The sequence below is a fragment of the Ictalurus punctatus genome, chromosome 26 (genome assembly GCF_001660625.3).
Source record: "Ictalurus punctatus breed USDA103 chromosome 26, Coco_2.0, whole genome shotgun sequence".
In the NCBI taxonomy this organism is placed as follows: Eukaryota; Metazoa; Chordata; class Actinopteri; order Siluriformes; family Ictaluridae; genus Ictalurus; species Ictalurus punctatus.
Window position 1 is genome coordinate 20,192,122 of NC_030441.2, and position 24,257 is coordinate 20,216,378.

The 24,257-nt window shown below is 41.4% G+C and overlaps 2 protein-coding genes and 1 long non-coding RNA gene across 4 annotated transcripts in view; 2 read left to right on the top strand and 1 right to left on the bottom strand.

The window, feature by feature from the left end:
• LOC108258748 (cytochrome P450 3A30) overlaps positions 1 to 10,330 on the top strand; it is a 15,003-nt gene extending 4,673 nt beyond the window's left edge. The window contains exons 2-13 of the mRNA XM_017457627.3: positions 970 to 1,063; positions 1,204 to 1,256; positions 2,064 to 2,163; positions 3,915 to 4,028; positions 4,158 to 4,246; positions 4,335 to 4,483; positions 4,934 to 5,061; positions 5,153 to 5,234; positions 5,620 to 5,780; positions 8,006 to 8,232; positions 9,438 to 9,600; positions 9,726 to 10,330. Of these exons, the coding sequence (XP_017313116.1) occupies positions 970 to 1,063; positions 1,204 to 1,256; positions 2,064 to 2,163; positions 3,915 to 4,028; positions 4,158 to 4,246; positions 4,335 to 4,483; positions 4,934 to 5,061; positions 5,153 to 5,234; positions 5,620 to 5,780; positions 8,006 to 8,232; positions 9,438 to 9,600; positions 9,726 to 9,839 (1,474 nt within the window). The 3' untranslated portion in view covers positions 9,840 to 10,330. The remainder of the gene's footprint in view (positions 1 to 969; positions 1,064 to 1,203; positions 1,257 to 2,063; positions 2,164 to 3,914; positions 4,029 to 4,157; positions 4,247 to 4,334; positions 4,484 to 4,933; positions 5,062 to 5,152; positions 5,235 to 5,619; positions 5,781 to 8,005; positions 8,233 to 9,437; positions 9,601 to 9,725) is intronic.
• On the bottom strand, positions 9,969 to 14,346 carry LOC124626387 (uncharacterized). The gene is made up of 2 exons (XR_008393563.1): positions 13,967 to 14,346; positions 9,969 to 11,733 (listed from the first exon to the last, which is right to left on the bottom strand). It is a non-coding gene; the product is annotated as an uncharacterized LOC124626387 (long non-coding RNA).
• Positions 11,721 to 24,245, top strand: LOC108258760 (cytochrome P450 3A30). Of its 2 annotated transcripts, none has more exons than XM_017457648.3 (13): positions 11,721 to 12,816; positions 16,810 to 16,903; positions 17,044 to 17,096; positions 17,311 to 17,410; positions 17,577 to 17,690; positions 17,852 to 17,940; positions 18,973 to 19,121; positions 19,567 to 19,694; positions 19,838 to 19,919; positions 20,690 to 20,850; positions 22,143 to 22,369; positions 22,998 to 23,160; positions 23,322 to 24,245. In XM_017457648.3, the coding sequence occupies exons 1-13, from the start codon at positions 12,746 to 12,748 to the stop codon at positions 23,439 to 23,441; spliced, it is 1,551 nt and encodes a 516-aa protein (XP_017313137.1). In that variant the 5' UTR covers positions 11,721 to 12,745; the 3' UTR covers positions 23,442 to 24,245. The 2 variants fall into 2 exon arrangements, with proteins under 2 accessions (XP_017313137.1, XP_053532223.1); XM_053676248.1 differs by having other exon boundaries at positions 19,591 to 19,694.
• Positions 24,246 to 24,257: the final 12 nt, after the last annotated feature.

Here is a 24,257-nt window from a genome sequence, read left to right on the forward strand (position 1 = left end):
CACCCACTCATACACCCATTAATACACCCACTCACACACCCACTCATACACCCACTCACACACCCATTAATACACCCACTCACACACCCATTAATACACCCACTCATACACCCATTAATACACCCACTCATACACCCATTAATACACCCACTCATACACCCATTAATACACCCACTCACACACCCACTCATACACCCATTAATACACCCACTCATACACCCATTAATACACCCACTCATACACCCACTCACACACCCATTAATACACCCACTCATACACCCATTAATACACCCACTCACACACCCACTCATACACCCATTAATACACCCACTCATACACCCATTAATACACCCACTCATACACCCACTCATACACCCATTAATACACCCACTCATACACCCATTAATACACCCACTCATACACCCATTAATACACCCACTCATACACCCATTAATACACCCACTCACACACCCACTCATACACCCACTCACACACCCATTAATACACCCACTCACACACCCATTAATACACCCACTCATACACCCATTAATACACCCACTCATACACCCATTAATACACCCACTCATACACCCATTAATACACCCACTCACACACCCACTCATACACCCATTAATACACCCACTCATACACCCATTAATACACCCACTCATACACCCACTCACACACCCATTAATACACCCACTCACACACCCACTCATACACCCACTCACACACCCATTAATACACCCACTCATACACCCATTAATACACCCACTCAGACACTACGGACACTTTGGACACGCCAGTCTACCATGCATGTGTTTGAACCCCCGACCCCGGTGCACACCACAATGTGTTTTAATAAAAAAACAAAAACTAAAAAACATAAAACTATTTTACTCGTCTTTCCTGCTTTCTTATTTTCTTTCTCTCGGTTAGATAGAAATAGTTACGCTGTGTTGTTTTCAGGTACGGGTACTGGCCACACGGTTTCTTTAAGCGTTTGGGAGTTCCTGGTCCTAAACCGGTGCCATTTATTGGAACCATGTTAGAATATCGTAAGGTGAGTTTATATTATTATTATTATTATTATTATTATTATTATTATTATTATTATACTGTAAACATTATCCTATAAAAACTGCATTAAATGATAAACCCATGGTGGGAATTATTCATGGAATATCTTTCACTGATTTTCAGGGAGTGCATCATTTTGATATGGCGTGTTTTCAGAAGTACGGCAAGATTTGGGGGTGAGTGTGTTACTCAGTGTCGCAGTGACACGCAGCTAACGGAGAACGCTAACATTCAGTAACGTATATAACAGGTTCTAATAAGGTCAGGTTCCATGATGCGGAAATAACATTCCTGCAATGTTCTGAGAAAATGGAAATGTTTTTATAATGTTACTCACACAACGTTCCAGCTAACGTTACAAAAGTTAGTTTTAATGTTTGTACATGTTACAGAAAATGTTCTCAGAACAACAACAACAACAACAACCCTGACATAACATTCATAAAAGCAAACCTAAAACAGTTACCAGGGGTTAGGGTTGGGGTTTATCTGCCTAACAAAGAGAATGTGATCAGAATGTTTGGTAACCTATGGAAAAGGTTGTGTAACGTTCCTGCAATGTTCTTCATACCTAGGTTACAGTAATGGGTTTAGAACATCACTCACACAGCAGTCTGTTATACAAGAACTAACATTACAGCGTTTTAGATGAACACTAATAATGATAATTATTATTATTAGTAGTAGTAGTAGTAAACATTCCTACAACGTTGCTGCAACAGAACATTAACCTGAATATGTTATAAAACATTCTGATAAGATTCACATTGTTTCACTACTATTTCCTCAGTCAGTCAGTGGGTTATAAGTTTCAGTCAGACATCATATTAGTTTAGCTGGACTCAGTGTGTTGGTGTATATAGAGTCCTCCTCTCCCGAACTCTGTTAATCAGGTTTTTCACACTGTATGAGGTTGTTGTAATGTTGCAGTTAGTAAATATGATGTTACGTCAGAAGTCTGATGTTTGTCGTGTTAATTTCAGTATATACGACGCGAGACAGCCGGTCCTCTGTATCCTGGACACCGAGATCATCAAAACCGTCCTGATTAAAGAGTGTTACTCTCTCTTCACCAACCGCAGAGTGAGATCACACTCTTACACTTAACACTGACAGACAGACTGAGAGAGAGACAGACAGACAGACAGAGAGAGAGAGACAGACAGACTGAGAGAGAGAGACAGACAGACTGAGAGAGAGAGACAGACAGACTGAGAGAGAGAGACAGACAGACAGACTGAGAGAGAGAGACAGACAGACTGAGAGAGAGACAGACAGACAGACTGAGAGAGACAGACAGACAGACAGAGAGAGAGAGACAGACAGACTGAGAGAGAGAGACAGACAGACAGACTGAGAGAGACAGACAGACAGACAGAGAGAGAGAGACAGACAGACTGAGAGAGAGAGACAGACAGACAGACTGAGAGAGAGAGACAGACGGACAGACTGAGAGAGAGAGACAGACAGACTGAGAGAGAGAGACAGACAGACAGACTGAGAGAGAGAGACAGACAGACTGAGAGAGAGAGAGACAGACAGACAGACTGAGAGAGAGACAGACAGACAGACTGAGAGAGAGAGACAGACAGACTGAGAGAGAGAGACAGACAGACTGAGAGAGAGAGACAGACAGACAGACTGAGAGAGAGACAGACAGACAGACTGAGAGAGAGAGACAGACAGACAGACTGAGAGAGAGACAGACAGACAGACTGAGAGAGAGAGAGACAGATGGAGAGACAGATAGACAAATAGAACTTTATTGTCATCACAGTTATATACAGTACACAGTGAGATGAGTGAAATGTTCCGAGACAGAAAGAGAGACAGACAGATGAGCAGACAGACAATAGACAGGGTTGTACTAGCACAATCAATAAAGGAACAAACAACAGCAGCGGCACAGACAGCGACGCCTCCACTGCCAACAAGCCTAATCCTTCTTACTAATTTATATTCCAGAAATACCCTTAATACACACGCACACACGCACACACACACACACACACACACACACACACACACACACACACACACACACACACCACTCCACTTTAATAGGAACACCCGCTCATTACTGCACAGTTATTCTATCAGCCAATCACGTGTCAGCAGAACGATGCATAAAATCATGCGGCTGCAGGTGAAGAGCTTCAGTTAATGTTCACATCAAACATCAGAAAGAAGGAGAAGTCTGATCTCTAAAGTGTGACTGTAAGTGTGGCGTGGATGTTGGTGTCAGATGGACTGGTTTCAGTATCTCAGAAATCTCCTGTAAAAAGTGATTATATGAGTTACTCTATCCTTCCTGGCAGCTCAAAACCACCTGGAGGTTTAACTGTGACGACTCTTACCGACACGGCGTTTCCACCCACAGAACTGTCACTCACTCCATGTGAAAATCCCAGGAGATCAGCAGTTTCTGAAATACTGAAATACTGAAAGCAGCACATCTGATGCTAACATCCACGCCACGGTTCAAACCACACGTTAGAGATCAGACTTTTTCTTCATTCTGATGTTTGACCTGAACATTAACTGAAGCTAAGTGCTAAACTGGTTTACTATTATAAATTAACTTTTTGCTCTGCTGCATGAATGAATTTACTTTAAATTATATTCTTATATAAGTAACACTATAAAAGCAATAATACATGAATTAATTTCCTCAAGTGATCAACTGAAATGTAATGAAAATAATACTTTTGTCAAATGCGTCCTTTTAGCAGCACAAAACCACACTTGTTATAAACACGATCAGTAACACCACATCTAAAACGTGATCTCTAACTGTGATCGAGTTTAAATGATCATTTTTTCATTTTGCTCAGAATTTCCGTCTAAACGGTCCTCTGTACGACGCTGTGTCCGTCGTCGAGGACGAGGACTGGAGGAGAATCAGGAGTGTTCTCTCTCCATCCTTCACCAGCGGCAGACTGAAGGAGGTGTGTGTGTGTGTGTGTGTGTGTGTGTGTGTGTGTGACCAGTAATTCATTTCTTTTAATGATTTAACACACGCTTTGGCTTTCTCTTAAGGCTTACATTAACAGTGGATGTTATTTCCTGTTTCTCAGATGTTTGGAATCATGAAGTCTCATTCTCGCTCGTTGGTTGAAAATCTGCAGAAGACGTCAGAACGAGGAGAATCAGCAGATATTAAAGAGTAAATAAATACACGCTGATGCAGCACATGACTCACACCAGATCAGTGTTGTGTTGCTTTGATTTGATGGTGTTTTTGATCATTTTAGGTTTTTCGGAGCGTACAGTATGGATGTGGTGACGAGCACAGCGTTTAGTGTCGATATCGACTCCCTGAACAACCCCAAAGATCCCTTCGTATCCAACATCAAGAAAATGCTGAAGTTTGACTTCCTCAACCCTCTGTTCCTCGCTGTCGGTAATTTATTGATTTGAGATTAGGGGCAGCTGTGGATCAGGTGGTAGAGCGGGTTGTACACTAATCATAGGGTTGGTGATTCGATTCCCGGCCCACACGACCCCACATGACCCCACACGACCCCACATGACCCCACATGACCCCACGTGCCGAAGTGTCCTTGGGTAAGACACTGAACCCCAAGTTGCTCCCGATGGCAAGTTAGTGCCTTGCATGGCAGCTCTGCTACCGTTGGTGTGTGTGTGTGTGTGTGTGTGTGTGTGTGAATGGGTGAATGAGACACAGTGTAAAGCGCTTTGGATAAAAGCACTATATAAGTGCAGACCATTTACCATTTATATTAGAACTCATTACAATTAAATTTTATTCCAGACAGTTAAAAGTCAGATTTATGTTTGTATTTGTTGTGTTTCAGCTGATATTATACGTTCTCTGATTTTTTTCTACTAGCGTTGTTCCCCTTTATCGGGCCGGTGTTGGAGAAAATGGATTTGGCCTTTTTCCCGACCGCGGTGACTGATTTCTTTTACGCCTCCCTGCAAAAGATCAAGTCTGAACGTGTGGCTCAAGATCATAAGGTACTAAAAAGACTAAAAAGTTTGTAAAACCCTTTACACACTTTAGACACTACTGAGGTTTTATTGTGTTTGTGTCTCTGACTTTCTGCAGAGACGAGTGGACTTCATGCAGCTGATGATCGATTCTCAGAAATCAGAAAAAGACGATCAGAACGGCAAAGAGACAAACAAAGGTATTTTCCTCTAGTAAAAAAATCTCTCAGTCAATATCATCTAAATAATTTGAATAATATAAGCCCTCATGGTGTGTCTCCAGTTCTCTGCTTTCCCAAATTTTAGTTCATGATCCTATAAAGAACAGAAATGCTGGTGCACCATGGTAACCATGTTTCCCAAGCAAGGACTGAGAAAAAGAAGTGCAATGCATCTCCTTCATCTTGTTTGAGACTATAGTGTCCTGCAAGGCCACAGTCACTGCTGGGATCAAATATGAGAATATAAATAGGGTCACAGATTTTAAAAATCACACAAAAGCATCCTCATGCTAAGTCATGTGTGTGTGTGTGTGTGTGTGTGTGTGTGTGTGTGTGTGTGTGTGTGTGTGTTTTATGTCTGAAGGTCTAAATGATCATGAGATCCTGTCCCAGTCCATGATGTTCATCTTTGCTGGTTATGAGACGACCAGCAGCACGCTGTCGTTTCTCTTCTACAATCTGGCCAGTAATCCAGACACGATGAAGAAACTACAGGAAGAAATCGATGAAACTTTCCCCAATAAGGTGATTCAAGTATTTACTTAAATTACAAAAGTTATATATCAGATGCAAAAAATGTGATATGGGGTTGGACAATTGCCATATCATTACAGACAAAGTGTGAATACCAGAGTAATAGTTTACATGGGACAGGAGTTTACACAGAGACCGAGACAGGGGTTTACACTGGAACGGGACAGGAGTTTACACGGAGACCGAGACAGGGGTTTACACGGAGACCAATACAGAAGTTTACACTGAGACCAAGACAGGGGTTTACACGGAGACCGAGACAGGGGTTTACACGGAGACCGAGACAGGGGTTTACACGGAGACAGAGACAGGGGTTTACACGGAGACCGAGACAGGGGTTTACACTGAGACAGAGACAGGGGTTTACACGGAGACCGAGACAGGGGTTTACACGGAGACAGAGACAGGGGTTTACACTGAGACCGAGACAGGGGTTTACACGGAGACCGAGACAGGGGTTTACACGGAGACCGAGACAGGGGTTTACACTGAGACCGAGACAGGGGTTTACACGGAGACCGAGACAGGGGTTTACACTGAGACCGAGACAGGGGTTTACACGGAGACCGAGACAGGGGTTTACACGGAGACAGAGACAGGGGTTTACACTGAGACCGAGACAGGGGTTTACACGGAGACCGAGACAGGGGTTTACACGGAGACCGATACAGGAGTTTACACGGAGACAGAGACAGAAGTTTACACTGAGACCGAGACAGGGGTTTACACGGAGACAGACACAGGGGTTTACACTGAGAACGGGACAGGAGTTTACACGGAGACAGAGACAGGAGTTTACACTGAGACCGAGACAGGGGTTTACACGGAGACCGAGACAGGGGTTTACACGGAGACAGAGACAGGGGTTTACACGGAGACCAATACAGAAGTTTACACTGAGACCGAGACAGGGGTTTACACTGAGACCGAGACAGGGGTTTACACGAAGACCGAGACAGGGGTTTACACGGAGACCGAGACAGGGGTTTACACTGAGACCGAGACAGGGGTTTACACGGAGACCGAGACAGGGGTTTACACTGAGACCGAGACAGGGGTTTACACGGAGACCGAGACAGGGGTTTACACGGAGACCGAGACAGGGGTTTACACGGAGACAGAGACAGGGGTTTACACTGAGACCAATACAGGAGTTTACACGGAGACCGAGACAGGGGTTTACACTGAGACCGAGACAGGGGTTTACACGGAGACCGAGACAGGGGTTTACACGGAGACAGAGACAGGGGTTTACACGGAGACCGAGACAGGGGTTTACACTGAGACCGAGACAGGGGTTTACACTGAGACCGAGACAGGGGTTTACACGGAGACCGAGACAGGGGTTTACACGGAGACCGAGACAGGGCTTTACACGGAGACAGAGACAGGGGTTTGCACAGAGACCAATACAGAAGTTTACACTGAGACCGAGACAGGGGTTTACACGGAGACCGAGACAGGGGTTTACACGGAGACCGAGACAGGGGTTTACACGGAGACCGATACAGGAGTTTACACGGAGACAGAGACAGGAGTTTACACTGAGACCGGGACAGAGGTTTACACTGAGACCGAGACAGGGGTTTACACGGAGACCGAGACAGGGGTTTACACGGAGACCGGGACAGGGGTTTACACGGAGACCGGGACAGGGGTTTACACGGAGACAGAGACAGGGGTTTACATTGAGACCGGGACAGGAGTTTACACGGAGACCGAGACAGGGGTTTACACGGAGACCGGGACAGGGGTTTACACGGAGACAGAGACAGGGGTTTACACGGAGACCGAGACAGGGGTTTACACGGAGACCGGGACAGGGGTTTACACGGAGACAGAGACAGGGGTTCACATGGAGACAGAGACAGGGGTTCACATGGACACCGACACTTGGGTTTACACAGAGACAGAGACAGGAGTTTACAGAGAGACCCAAGCGTCTAAACAGAGAATGAGTCAGTGGTTAACATTTGGAACAAGATAGGTTTATTTAGAGAGACTGACACTGAGATCGACATGGAGACTGAGACAGATTTTGAGATAGAGAAAGAGACAGGGGTTTGCACAGAGAATGAGAGAGATCAAACGGAAACTGAGATGGGTCTACAGAAAGACAGAGACAGGGGTCTTCACGGAGACCAGGACAGGGGTTGAGAAGGAGGTTGAGACAGTAGTGGGCATTATATATATGTGTCTTATCATTGGGTTTTCAGGCTGAAGTTGATTATGATACGGTGATGAACATGGATTATCTGGACGCTGCTCTGAACGAGTCGCTCAGGTTGTACCCGATTGCTCTTCGTCTGGAAAGAGTCTGCAAAAAAACTGTCGAAATAAATGGCCTTACCATCCCAAAGGACACCGTTGTTATGGTCCCCACTTACGCTCTACATAGGGACCCTGAATATTGGACTGATCCAGAGGTCTTCAGACCTGAGAGGTATGAAGCAATCTGTGATGAACAATAATGGAAAGTAATCAATTCTAATTAATTTCTTGAACAAGATTCCGTCCATCCACCATTTTAGGAATCGCCTTCAGCCCTATTTGAACAGGATTCGCTTCCTTTATTCTTACTCTAACACATTTTCAAGAGAAAAAAGTTTTTTAAATGCTTAAATTTTAATTTTGACCTTCAGAGTTCTGGTTAGATTTTGTAAATTAGCTTGGTAAGTTACCTAATGTCATGTTAACTAGGGATGGAGAAGGATGCACGTGCAGTTAAAAGCTTTAATTAGAGACAGGAAGACAAATCCAACAATATGCAAAGACGTGGTCAAAAACAGGTGTGGGTCAGGTGATCGACAAACAACACAAATGAGGCAAGGCAAAGTTCAAAAATGAGAAACTACGGACAGGATCAGAAAACAGAGCAACGAGGACAAAGAAAGGTTTGGTATGGCTCTGGCGACAAAACACAGAAACGCACAATACTTCGCCCCGACCTGCGAGGAGTTTAAAAACTAAAAACAATCAAAGGGGATAACACAGAACAGCCGAGTCATATTAGGAAACAACCAGTAATAAAACAGGGGTGGAGACAGGACAGAAATAAAAACAAACACACGTGGAACTGAGAACCTGGAAGCGCCGCTGTCATGCTCGATGCTGCTGAGTGCACTGCTCACTCCGGCACTCAGTGTGAGGGGAAATCCCTGACACCTAGCTAGTTAAATTAAGCTTGCTGAATTAGCTAGTTTTGCTTTCATTGCTAATGTGCCTTAGCATTCCTTCTAAAAGGGTAATTAAACATGATCTAACCATGAAGTCAAATTCTCGGTTTTACTGAGAATAATTTTCCTTATGACTGAGTGCTTAGCGAGCTAGCTTGTCACACAGGATCAGGATAGTTAAACAGCTCAGTGTTTAAATGTCAATACTTATTGACTTTCACTTAAGAGTTTTGCCTCCATACTCCTGCTAGATGACTGAATACAGAAAATGTTTATCCAACACAAGAGGCAGCAGCTGCCTTCACAATGAGCCAAAAAAAACCCAGAAGAGTCATTGGGTCTGTAATGGGACCAGTATTATCTGAACGGGATGGAAATACACCAGGTCTCCATGTAAATGTAATCCCGTCTGAATAGGGCTTTCCGATTTTTTTTCATTAGTGTTGTATGCTGATCCTCCATATTGTTTCAGGTTCACTCAGGAGAATAAGAAGAGCATCGAGCAGTATGCGTACATGCCGTTTGGTTTAGGACCCAGAAACTGCATCGGGATGAGGTTTGCCCTTGTGGCCATGAAGCTGGCTGTTGTTGAGATACTGCAGAAATTCGACATCAGTCTTTCTGAGGAAACGAAGGTTGGGAACATTAACCTAAAATGGCATTAGTTACTGCTTTTAAAACCACGTTCCACTTTCCATTGTTGGCATTTTATACTCTGTTTAAGTAAATGTCATTCTTAATTTCTTCATCTTCTAATCAGCGTCCTCTGAAGCTGAGCAGCAGTGGACTTCTCGCTCCTGAACAGCCCATCAAACTGAAATTCACGCCTCGGAAAATGTCAGACTCCTGCAACAGCAACCACATTAACTCGTAAACTGTCAAAGTTTCTGCTTCCTTTTACTGAATTTCTGATTTTTAAATGTTTTACATTCAGTCTGTATTGGACACTGAAATCAGATCAGGCGTGTAATGATGTGCACAATTCCCGGTTTAGCCACTAGTGCCAGTAAAGTTGGGCCTGTTAGTGCTGAACCACATCTTTTCCTCATTTACACATCTTAATAAAGACATGTATTCATTTGGAAGTAACAATAAGCACTACAGGTAATGTACATCTAGTTAATCAGAGAAGTCTTCAGCAATGTTCTTGTGTAGAAAAGGACAGATTCTGGACATTATCTGGGTTTGAACTGCTTGTTACTACACAATCACTTAATTATATCTACAGTATATATGCTCTGTTGTTGAATTCAAATTAATATCATTTTCTTTTACTTTTCTGGTTGCATGTATTCTGTAATATATAAAAGTGGATTTTATATATTCTAGAAAATATATACCTCTAAATTAAAGCTCAGCTATAAAGCTCTTGTTTTTTGTGAAATATTTAAAAAAACCTAAGTGGTTCAGGTGTAAGTCCTTGTTTTTTTCTACTGTACTGAAATACATAGCCAAATATAGAAGACGGTGGCAGTGGGTAGTGTCGTCTCCTCAGAGCTCCAGGGTCCTGGGTTTGATCCTGAGCTTGGGTTACTGCCTGTGTGGAGTTTCACATGTTCTGCCTTTGCCCATGTGGATTTCCTCTGGGTTCTCTGGTTTCCTCCCAGTATATTCCACACCTTTCACTGGTGTGAAATTTAATACCCATTACATGTTTACATTTTTTTACCAAATCTATTTAATATTTTTATTTCTGCTGTCTTGAGCAAGTTGGCCCAAAAAGTCCTTCAGGATTAATATATTTATCTTATTGAGTGTACAAATGTGAGGAAAGCCATCCTGTCCACAGTGTATTCCCGCTTCACACCCTGTGCTGTGCTCAGGTCAGACTACGGACCCACCACCACCTTCACCAGGAGGTCGCCTTTTTATTTTTATGGCCATATTTTATGGCTCCTCCTGCTGGCCAGCTCCAACTGCAAATTCCATGGCCCACTTGCAAGGCCTGTACACAGTCCTAGACCAGGTGGGTCCAGTGAACTACCATCTGCAACAGCTGGGTAAGCGAAGAAATGCACAAGTATACCACATTATGACTCCCGGAATGACAATGACTCCCGGAAACTGAACTAGGTTTTGAAGTTCGAAGGCTACCCCCTTCCACGGGTGGATAACCTGGTGGATCACCTGGGGAGAGCCCGCTTCATCTCCACCCTGGACTTCACAAAAGGGTACTGGAAGGTAGTTCTAGCCCCAGAAGCTCAAAACAGCATTTAGGACATCCAGTGGCCACTGGCAATACCGGATTCTCCCCTTCAACTCCACAGAGCTCCTGGAGTAAGGTCATCTTCTCTGATGAGTCCATTGTTCAGCTTTTCCCAACACTTGGTCGTCCCAAGACCTGGAGAGGCCTACAAGCCACAGTGTCTTGCATGCACATCGCCATGGATCATGGAAATTTTTACAGACTTTCCTCTGAGCTTCAGGCTCACTTTATTGCTATTTTTTCCCTGCATGCTGTTCAGTGCACACTCTCTTTAACTAAAGTCCAGCACAACCAGAGAGAAAAACGCCCAGTCTCAGCCTCGCTGCTTTCCAGTTCAACTTCACCTGTACTTCAATCAGATACTGCTCTGTGCGAGTGTTAAGAGGTGATCTCTCTCTCTTTCCCACAGCATTCCTGCAAGAACAAGCAACAAACAAAGCACATACAAATACACTGGTGGTGCTTACACATATCCGAGAATCATCATTGCAGGTTACCTGACAATTCAACCAGCATCCTCTCCATCCTCAGCTGATGCTTCACCACGCCCCCACTGCCACACCTACAATAAATAAAAAAGTCACAGGGGGCACTATAGAGTCCCTGCGCAACTCCTGAATCCACTCTTTTGACAGAAAATGATGACACACACTTCTTGGTACAAAGTTTTGTAAGTTTTTGAGGATTCTAAATGAATCCCCCCCCCCGACACACACACATACACAAAAAAAAGGTATAAAAGGACTAAAAAAGGAATGATAATGAAAAACTAAGTACAATAAATGAATAAGTAATCACAGAGGAAGAGAAAGGAAAAGAGAAGTTATTCTGGACCTACAAGTTTTGGTCCCTGAAACATTCAAATAATGGACCCTGTGTCTTCCAAAATATTTTACAGACCCCCTGATGGGGCATCTTTAATCTATAATGAATGAACTGGAGGAGGAGCTGTTTTACAACTAAGTTGATATCAGACACATGGCCATCAGTGTTGAAAATGCTGGAAGTTCAGCACTATATTTGGGCAGTGGTAAAGTTAGAGGCGGGAATGAGATATGACTCAGACTGCAGCATGTTCAAAAGAGGTCTCTGCACTAGTATTAAAGATCAAAGTCAGAACAAAACTGATGAAGAGAGAGACAGAAATGTTCACGGTTTCACACACGATTCTGGATTCATTACAAAATCTTTATAACATTATAACTTTATAACTTTCTTTCTAGCCTGCTCTCTGGTTCCTGGTTTCATAACGGAAGTTGAACATGACACCCAACGCCCCCAGCTGTACAGAGATAAGCTGTGGCTGTGTGTGTGCGTGTGTGCGTGTGTGCGTGCGTGTGTGTGTGTGTGTGCGTGTGTGTGTGTGTGTGTGTGTTTAATCTGTAGTGTGAGGTCTAAATGTGTTCTCTTCCAGCTCTCTCTTTCACACTAAAGGAACCTCCAACTGCAGCGTCTCTGGATTTCTCATAATAATAATAATAATAATAATAATAATAATAATACAGCTAATACTACTACTACTAACAGTAATAATAATAATAATAATAATAATAATAATAATAATAATAATCAGGATGGCGTATTGGTGGAGTTTTTCGGCGGAGACGTGGGCTCTGATCGTGATCCTCATCAGTCTGATCCTGCTGTAAGTGCTGATTCACATTTCACTTTATCTCACTGTTAGTGACAGAAAATAATGAAGTGTGAAAAAGTTTGTACACCCTCAGGACTGTATGAGGACAACCACCTCATCTCATCGAATTATAATCTCTTATATAAAACCACACCCACTATTTAATTAAATTAATCAGTCTAATTTATTCATTATGGTTTCTTTCATTCTGTTTCTTGCGATTAGATTTTTTACTGTGCTTTGCTTTGGGAACACTGAACTGGAGCCTGGACGGCAAATTTATTTTATCCCAGGATGTTCAGTGAGTTTGAGTTCACAGATATCAAAATGTTAACATATTACTAATAAAAAATAGACCACTATTAAAATGGCATTTTAATATTTTACACCCACTTTGATTTTTTAATTTGACAACATTCTCCACTCTTTATTTTTATAACTAATTATAATGATATAATTCATTATAAAACACGGCATGTTTGAAATCTCAAATCTGATCGGTCAGAAGTTTGGACAATAGTTCCAGCTGTAACATGAATGACAGGATTATATTAATGCACATGTTCTTGTTCCTGTAGTGTAGAGATTAATTGTCTTACTCAAGCTAAGGCCACTTGTATTTACTGAGCAAGAGCTTGAGAGTATTTTGTTCCCCAATATGGATGGTCTTAATGAAGCTTCCGTGAAAGCAGCATTTGATCGTAATCTCAAGACATTACTTCATAAGGCCACTAGGTTGCTTTTGCATGGCAGTACACTGAGGGAATCTGTTAGAGTTAAGAGAATCCCACGAGGACTCAGAATACTAAAAGAACCTACTACTGGACGTAACAATGAATATTTTTGCAACAAATGGTGTGAAATCATGAACAAGGCTTCCATAGACCTTACAGTCTTAGTTATAGACTTTGTGAGTAAGGAGCTGGGCCGTACTCATCAACAGATCACTGAACGCTAAGAAAATACAAAAAGTCTTCAATTCTCTAGAGAATGAACTCCATTCAAGCATCGATAAATAGAAGAATGAATTTTAGAAAATCAAAGTAAAGAAATATAAAAGACATGCCCTTGATTTTCGTGATGATCGAGTATATGTGTGGTGTAGTAATGATGATGCCCTTACATGTAGACGGAAGTCAGTACATTTGATAGATACACATACCTCTGGATCTTCATCAGAGGGTCTGACTTCATCTGAATACCCCACAGATTCTGAGGGCCTTACAGCTCGGAGACATTTTTTTAATTCAAGGAGTGATCCTCCACCTCCCACACATTTTCTAGTTGATATGCCAGAACTCGTACTGAACTTCTTCATGTACAATAAGGAGTTCTGTTTACAGAAGGAGGGTACAGCAAAGGGAGCGGCATTTGCTCCTGACTATACATGTTGATTTATGTCATTTTTGTAACAGGAACACATCTTCAACAACAATAGAGTCTTCTATAAACGATACATAGATGACATTTTTTCATTTGGAAAGTCTTCAGCACATATGTGTTTGCACTTTCTGGTTTCACAGTTAAGTGTGAGGCTGCATTTTTGAAAGAGAGGGAGGGGGAGGGGGAGGGGGGCTGATCAGAGAATAACTCTTTATTGCAGCTATAGTGTAAGTGAGAACAGGAACTACTTTTTCCACAACACAATACCACAGAGTCTGTTGTGTGCTATTCTTTACATACAGTGGTGCTTGAAAGTTCAATTTTCTATATTTCTGCATAAATATGACCTAAAACATCTTCAGATTTTCACAAGTCCTAAACGTATGTAAAGAGAACTCAGTTAAACAAATGATAAAAATATTATACTTGGTCATTTATTTACTGAGGAAATTGATTCATTATTACATATCTGTGAGTGGTAAAAGTATGTGCACCTCTAGGATTAGCAGTTAATCTGAAGGTGAAATTAGAGTCCGGTGTTTTCAGTCAGTGGGATGATGATCAGGTGTGAGTGAGTGAGCGTTCTGTTTTATTTAAAGAACAGGGATCTATCAGAGTCTGATCTTCACAACGTGTTTGTGGAAGTGTATCATGGTGCAAACAAAGGAGATTTCTGAGGACCTCCGAAAAAAGAGTTGTTGAAGCTCATCATGGTGGAAAACGTCAGAAAACCATCTGTAAAGAGTTTGGACTCCACCAATCCACAGTCAGACAGATTGTGTATAAATGGAGGAAGTTCAACACCAGTGTTCCCCTCCCCAGGAGTGGAGACCAACAAAGATCAGTCCAAGAGCAAGACGTGTAATAGTCCACGAGGTCACAGAGGAATCCAGAGGAACTTCTGACCAACTAAAGGCCTCTCTCACATTGTCTAATGTTAATGTTCATGAGTCCACCATCAGGAGAACACTGAACAACAACGGTGTGTATGGCAGGGCTGCAAGGAGAACCACACTGCTCTCCAAAAAGAACACTGCTGCCCTTCTGCAGTTTACTAAAGATCACGTGGACGAGTCAGAAGGCTAATGGAAAAATGTTTTGTGGATAGATTAGACAAAAATAGAACTTTTTGGTTTAAATGAGAAGCGTTATGTTTGGAGAAAGGAAAACACTGCATTCCAGCATAAGAACCTTCTCCCATCTGTGAAACATGGTGGTGGTAGTGTCAGGGTTTGGGTCTGTTTTGCTGCATCTGGGCTGGAATGACTTGCCATCATTGATGTCAGAGATTGACACCAAAAAATTGTAAATGTAGATGGTACAATTTGGCCCTCTATGTTGCTGTCATCTTGAGTATGGCCTGCTAGTGCATCTTCTACACTGCTGAAGAGCTGCTATGTTTTCACTGGGTTGAACAGGCAGCAAATGTTGATTCATGACAGGCCCTTCTTGGACTGATGTAACTTCTTTGATTAGCCTCACTTTGCTGGCTACCAGGGAGTAGTCTGTATGCCAGTCTGCACTATGGTTCCTGTGGGTTAGGAGAACATTCAATAAATCAGCACATCTGGTGATGACAAGGTCCAACTGTTGCCCATGGTGGGAAAGTACAGTAGATATCTTCAGGAGACCTTATGTGACTCCTAGCACTGAAAGTCAGCACGGCTCTAGCAATGTCTGGCCATTCTCACTCTTACTCCATGGTTAGATGTTGCTTCATCCAATACATTACAGAAGAGGTATTTTCCTTCTGGAATGGAGTTGGGATTAGGTCTGTAAATACTGAATAGACTGGGTGTGATGAAGACGTGCAGGTTGAGGATTTTTTTTTTGAACCACAAAATGGAGGATCAACACAGAGGATGAGGGTGGTCTTCACTACAAAACCTATGCCATGCTGTCTTGGTTCATCTTGAATGAATGAATGAATGAATGAATGAATGAATGAATGAATGCCTTTTATTGTCACTATACATAACACTTGGGGCTTCCCTTTCCAAAGGACAGTGTAGTTGGCCTCGCTGATAGAGCTATTGTTGGCCAGTCTGGTCTCCTGGAAACAGGAGATATCAACATTCTCATGTCAACACTCAGTGATCTCAGTAAGCCTTGGACACATGGTCCTAATGTTCCAACTTGCAATGTGAACAGGAATATTCATATTTTATTGAGTGTGCCTGGTGTAGGACATTGGCTTGCTTGTTAAGGCGGTCTCTAAGCTCGATACTTTCAGTGGTGGGACAGCACCTTACTGGCTGAGGGCTGCCCAGCTTGAGGCAGGCGGTAGCTGTCTTGTGAGATGAGATTATCTCTCCCACTGTCAGAAATGACCCATGATCTTCCTTCCTATGCCAGTTTGAAGGAGGATATAAAAGGGTCTCACAGGAACAGATCAAGATCCTATGAGTCATCGCCATAGCAACAATTGTGTATGATCGACATGAGGTCAGTTATGATGAAGTGAATTGTGTACAGTGCCCCCATGTGGTTAATCACTGACATACCACCACTAACATGTCATTATCAACTTTTTTTTTTTTACCTCTACCTCACTCTGTTTTTCTCTTCATAATGTTGATTATATCGAGTGTAAACTGTTCTCCTGTAATGTGTTGTTTTCAGGTACGGGTACTGGCCACACAGTGTCTTTAAGCGTTTGGGAGTTCCTGGTCCTAAACCGGTACCATTTTTCGGAAACATGTTAGAATATCGTAAGGTGAGTTTATATTATTATTATTATTATTATTATTATTATTATTATTATTATTATACCGTAAACATTATCCTATAAAAACTACATTAAATGATAAACTCAGTGTCAGTGTTACTTACAGAATATCTTTCACTGATTTTTAGGGAATCCATAATTTTGATATGGAGTGTTTTCAGAAGTACGGCAGGGTTTGGGGGTGAGTGTTACTTTCACTTTATATTCTGTTAACAGAGAACACAATCCAATCATTCTGTAACGCACTCAACTTTAACAGTAGTTTTGATCCTGTGCTCCTGTACTTTATTTTTCCATGGTAAAGTTGACATTTGTGTGGAATTGCCCTAAATAATGTTGCAGTTAGTAAATATGATGTTACGTCAGAAGTCTGATGTTTGTCGTGTTAATTGCAGTATATACGAAGCAAGACAGCCGTCCATCTGTATCCTGGACACCGAGATCATCAAAACCGTCCTGATTAAAGAGTGTTACTCTCTCTTCACCAACCGCAGAGTGAGATCACACTCTTACACTTAACACTGACAGACAGACAGAGAGAGAGAGACAGACAGACAGACAGAGAGAGACAGACAGACAGACAGACAGACAGACAGATGTTGAGGGGCATACATGTTTCCTCATAGCACTGCTGAATGAATTTATTATTTGTTTTGCTCAGAGTTTGCGTCTACAAGGTCCTCTGTACGACGCAGTGACCATCGCCGAGGATGAGGACTGGAAAAGAATCAGGAGTGTTCTCTCTCCATCGTTCACCAACGGCAGACTAAAGGAGGTGTGTGTGTGTGTGTGTGTGTGTGTGTGTGTGTGTGTGTGTCAACACCATCAATTAACATGAATTTCTTTTAATGATTAAACAAATGCTTTGACATTCTCTTAATGATAATATTAATGGATAATAATATGGATTAGTGGATGTTATTTCCTGTTTCTCAGATGTTTGAGATCATGAAGTCACATTCTCGTTCGTTGGTTGAGAATCTGGAGAAGACATCTGAGCGAGGAGAATCAGCAGATATACGAGAGTAAACAGTTAGACTCTGATTTAACACATAATTCACAATCGCCTTGCATGTGTGTGTGCTGTAAGCCGAGCACTGTAAACTGCTGTCTGTGAAATATTAAAGCATTAAATGTTTACATTTACAGCATTTATTAGATACTTCTATACAGAGTCACTTACAGAAGAGCTTTGTAGTCTCTATCAAAAACGCTCTAGTTCACTGGGGCAGGAACCAGCAGTCAAGAGGCTTATACACTTGAGAGTAAGCCTGTAATTTGCAGCAGGTGAGAGTCCACAACATGCAGTCAAAGGGTGTTTGACAGATTATCATTAACAAGGTCCACAGCAAAATTTCCAGCTTGACTAAATCTCAAAAAACACACAAAAGACATGAAACTCACACTCCATAAAAAGTGAGAATTGGAACAAGGGGCCATTGTGTTCTTTTTCTCAGCCTTTTTCTCAGCAACCCTGTCTTTAACTGTCCTGTCTGCTCTTCCTCCTCCACTGAAAAATGTGAGCATGGAGCAGCGTGATTCCAGCCCCACTGGACCTTTATTAGTGCTTGTTGCAGTTCACAATTTTGAGCACTAGGTGAAATATGCATATATTTGTCACATAGCAACCTTTTATAAATCGCTGGCCACTGTCATTTATATTTCACCAGAATTTAAAATGTATGGAGTTGTGAATGAGATGAGCACTGTATGAAAGTTAATATTTGTTGAAATGCTGATTATATATATATATATATATATATATATATATATATATATATATATATATATATATATATATATATATATATATATATTTCCACCTGTGGTGGAGGTGGGGGTAAATTTGTCTGAAACCTGTAAACCCTGATCAATGATATTACCTCTCATCTGCCATAAATTACAGGGTTACTCTAAAAAGTTACTAGCCTGTAAAATAGGTCGTTATAGCATCTCCACTTATTTGTTTGAGGATATGTGGTTATTAAGGTTGTTGTCCAACACCAGAATCTATGGTTACACGCATTTCTGCATGTTGCTTGATTTGGTACTTTTAGGTTTTTCGGAGCGTACAGTATGGATGTGGTGACGAGCACAGCGTTTGGTGTTGATATCAATTCTCTGAACAACCCCAAAGATCCCTTTGTAACCAACTTCAAGAAACTGCTGAAGTTTGATCTACTCAACCCTTTGTTCCTCACCAGTGGTAATTTTTTGATATAGTATAAAATTTCAAAGCGATAGAAATGGATAGATAAAATGGTAAATGGCGCACTTATATAGCGCTTTTATCCAAAGCACGTTACATTGTGTCTCATTCACCCATACTCACACACCAATGGTAGCAGAGCTGCCATGCAAGGCACTAACTTGCCATCAGGAGGAACTTGGGGTTCAGTGTCTTGCCCAAGGACACTTCAGCATGTGGAGTCATGTGGGCCGGGAATCGAACCGCCAACCCTACGATTAGTGGACAACCCGCTCAACCACCTTATCCACAACCGCCCCAAAGATAGGATAGATAGTATAACATTTCAGTTCAGACACTTAAAAGTCAGATTTACTTTTGTATTTGTTGTGTTTCTGCTTGTTGGTACAAATAAGGATTTGCATCAACTGGTATTTTCTGTTCTCTGCCTTTTTCCTAATAGCGTTGTTCCCCTTTATCACACCAGTGCTGGAGAAAATGGGTATTTCCATTTTCCCAACTGCAGTGACTAATTTCTTTTACACCTCCCTGCAAAAGATCAAGTCTGAACGTGTCACCCAAAATCATAAGGTAAAACTACATTGGTTTATTTATTTATTTATTTATTTATGTTTATATATTTATTTATTTAACTCCTAAAAACTGGTAAAACTCCTTTGCACACTTTAAATATTATTGCGATTTTAGTGTTTTTTGTCTCTGACTTTCTGCAGAAACGAGTGGACTTCATGCAGATGATGATCGAATCTCAGACATCAGAAAAAGAGAATATGAATGGCAAAGAATCAAACAAAGGTATATTCCTATAGTAAAAATCTGACACTTTCATTATTCTATGTTTATTCCTAAAAAAAAAACCCTGAGATCTGTTTAACACAAACAGCAGATTATTAAACACAACAGCATGGTTTTGAGTTTACTACAGAGTTTCTTAGTTTTGGTTTTGTGGGTTTAACTCCATAGAGTTTGACTTGGATACTAGAGAAGTGAAAAGAGATTGTTCTAAAGTCCATGACTGACCCAGTAAAAGCATGACAATGCTCAAGGGTTTAGGGAGATTGATGTTGAAGGAAATTAAGAAGATAGAACTGAGATAGAACCAGATAGAACAAGAAGAAGAGAAAGCAAATAAAATAATTTTAAAAGTGTCACAGTTTGTAGAAGGTGGCAGATGCAACTGCAAAAAAACCCACGAAAACTGTGAAAACAAGAAGTATAAACATAACATTGGACAGAGGCCAAAACCATGCAGAGTACAAACAAGGCTGTGGCACACATGACAACAACAAACACTTGACAGTTAGGTGCTGAAAAAAATAGAACTTATATAGGAGTTCTTATTATGGGTAATCAGAACAGGTGTGAATGATCAGTGGCACATGTGACATGTTCATGTGATCTGCTGGGGCTGATGGGTAATGTAGTTCAGTGCAGCATAACCATCACAGAAAGTAGGACTCAAATGGTATATGGTATATGGTAATACATCACAAATCAGGGCAAAATATCATGATAAGACTTTGTGTGTGTGTGTGTGTGTGTGTGTGTGTGTGTGATGTATGAAGGTCTAAATGATCATGAGATCCTGTCCCAGTCTTTGGTGTTCATCTTTGCTGGTTATGAGACGAGCAACAAGACGCTGTCATTTCTCTTCTACAATCTGGCCAGTAATCCAGACACGATGAAGAAACTACAGGAAGAAATCGATGAAACTTTCCCTAATAAGGTGATTCAATCAAGTTACAAAGGTGAAAAATGTGGTATTGTGTTGGACAATTGTTATTACACACAAAGTGAGAATAGCAGAGAACTACACTTTGTGACCAAGATATGTGTTGACACAAATAACGACAGGGGTCTACATGGAGTCTGTGATAGGGGTCTACATGGAATCTGTGATAGGGGTCTACATGGAATCTGTGATAGGGGTCTACATGGAATCTGTGACAGGGGTCTACATGGAATCTGTGACAGGGGTCTACATGGAGTCTGTGATAGAGGTCTACATGGAGTCTGTGGTAGGGGTCTACACGGAGTCTTTGACAGGGGTCTACATGGAATCTGTGACAGGGGTCTACATGGAGTCTGTGACAGGGGTCTTTATGGAGTCTGTGACAGGGGTCTACACGGAGTCTGTGACAGGGGTCTTATGGAGTCTGTGACAGGGGTCTACACGGAGTCTGTGACAGGGGTCTTTATGGAGTCTGTGACAGGGGTCTACACGGAGTCTGTGACAGGGGTCTTATGGAATCTGTGACAGGGGTCTACATGGAGTCTGTGACAGGGGTCTATATGGAGTCTGTGACAGGGGTCTACATGGAATCTGTGATAGGGGTCTACATGGAGTCTGTGATAGGGGTCTACATGGAGTCTGTGATAGGGGTCTACACGGAGTCTGTGACAGGGGTCTACATGGAATCTGTGACAGGGGTCCACATGGAGTCTGTGATAGGGGTCTACACGGAGTCTGTGACAGGAGTCTATATGGAATCTGTGACAGGGGTCCACATGGAGTCTGTGATAGGGGTCTACACGGAGTCTGTGACAGGAGCCTATATGGAGTCTGTGACAGGGGTCTACATGGAGTCTGTGATAGGGGTCTACATGGAGTCTGTGATAGGGGTCTACATGGAGTCTGTGATAGGGGTCTACATGGAATCTGTGACAGGGGTCCACATGGAGTCTGTGATAGGGGTCTACACGGAGTCTGTGACAGGAGTCTATATGGAATCTGTGACAGGGGTCCACATGGAGTCTGTGATAGGGGTCTACACGGAGTCTGTGACAGGAGTCTATATGGAGTCTGTGACAGGGGTCTACATGGAGTCTGTGATAGGGGTCTACATGGAGTCTGTGATAGGGGTCTACATGGAGTCTGTGATAGGGGTCTACATGGAATCTGTGACAGGGGTCTACATGGGTATCGAGACAGGGGTCTACATGGGTATTGAGACAGGGGATGGCACACAGACCAAGATAGGGGTGGACATTACCTTTGTCTTGTCTTTGGGTTTTCAGGCTGAAGTTGATTATGACACAGTGATGAACATGGATTATCTGGACGCTGCTCTGAACGAGTCACTCAGGTTGTACCCGGTTATTTTTCGTCTGCAAAGAGTCTGCAAGAAAACGGTGGAAATAAATGGTGTTACCATCCCAAAAGATACTGTCGCCTTGATCCCCACTTATGCCCTACATCGGGACCCTGAATACTGGACTGAGCCAGACACCTTCAAGCCTGAAAGGTACAAAGCATATATAAGCCGAGTTTACCCATCTACTTAGAAAAGTGAACAAATCAGTTCTAATTAATTTCTCAAACAGGATTCCATTAGTCCACCATTTTAATAATTGCCTTTATCTTGACAGGATTAGTTTCTCGGGGTGAAGTTCAGGAGTGGAAAATAATTTTGTATTTGTTATTTGTTACTGTACTTATTATTTTGGAAGATTTGCACTTTTTTGCATTTTTTTGCATAATTATTTTTGCCCCCATGTAAAATATTAGTCTTTAAACTTCACCATCAAGGTTAAAATAAAGTTAACTTTGTTAAATTAGCTACAGTAGTTGCATTTTGGAATTTAACTAGTTAAATCACATTTCTAGTTAAGTTTTAGTTAAGTAACATCAACTTGTTAAACTACCTAGCTAGTTATGTTTTCTAGATTAGCGTGTTAAATTAGCTAGCTGGTTATGTTTTGTGAATTTGCTTGTTAATTTATATCATTTGTTTTGTTTTCATTGCTAATGTTCCTTAGTATTTATTTCAAAAAGGGTTATTATTAACCATTTGCTAACTAGAAAGCCAAATTCTATCTTTGTCTGAGTTTTTAAAAGTGTAGTTTGTTGATGTAGTGTTCATATTGTTTCAGGTTCACTCAGGAGAATAAGAAGAGCATCGAGCAGTATGCGTACATGCCGTTTGGTTTAGGACCCAGAAACTGCATCGGGATGAGGTTTGCCCTTGTGATCATCAAGCTGGCTGTTGTTGAGATACTGCAGAAATTCGACATCAGTCTTTCTGAGGAAACGAAGGTCAGGATCTTCTGTCTCAAATCATGTAAACCTTGTAAAGCTAATGTCATGAACATTGGTAATATCTTAGATAATTCTGCTTTTAAAAGTAATCACTTTCCTGGCCGTATTGCTGTCAGCCATATTAACCATCAATCTTACTTTTCTTCTTTTCCAATCAGGTTCCTCTGGAGCTGATCAACACTGGAATTCTGGCTCCTAAACACCCCATAAAACTCAAATTCACTATTCGGAAAATGTCAAACTCGGACTCCTTCGACAACAGCCACATTAACTCATAAACTCTCAAATGTTTTCCTTATTTTCACTGTATTTCTGAATTTGACTTTATTTTTCAGAGTATTACAGTCAATCTGTATTTGAAACTGAAGTGAAGTGTGTAAAGATGCAATGCCTGTGTGAAAAAATATTCAAACCTGTTTAGCACTTTTAAATGCCAATGTTATTTCATGTGTTCACTCGGAAATATCACTTTATTGCCATATAGCATCGATGTTCCATAACCTTAACCCCTGTGAGTCCTTATGGGCATTTTTGTCTTTTTCATTTTTTAAAATTATTATTATTTTATTTTTATTTTTTATCATTTTGTCAGTGTTAATGCAAACAGCATAGTTTTCGTGTATTTTTATTGGGATTTTAATATTTCATCCTCATTTGCTTTCATAAATCTATTTTAAACTAGATACACAAAATAGTTTCACTCAGGACCTTACGGACAAAAACGTCCCCATTGAAACCCATTCAAACTGCAATATTTAATCCTCATGACGTTGAAGCATAAAATCATGCGTTCTGTGTTAACAGGCTTTTATTTTGTGTAGTATTTTCTCAGGTTTATCCTCTGGGGAAAATCCATGCTTTTCTTTTTTTCTGCTTCTGCTGAATTATAGAGTGCCGCAGAACTGAATAAATGATCACTCTAACAGGACACACCTGGGCAACAAGACACACCTGTCTGTCACATGTTCCAATATTTTTGATCACTTGAAAAATGGGCATGTTCAAACAAAAAAAAGGTTAAATTTTCTAAGTTGTTTAACACATCTACATGTAAATATCAGTAAATAAAAGCTGAAATTCTCTCTCATGTTCAT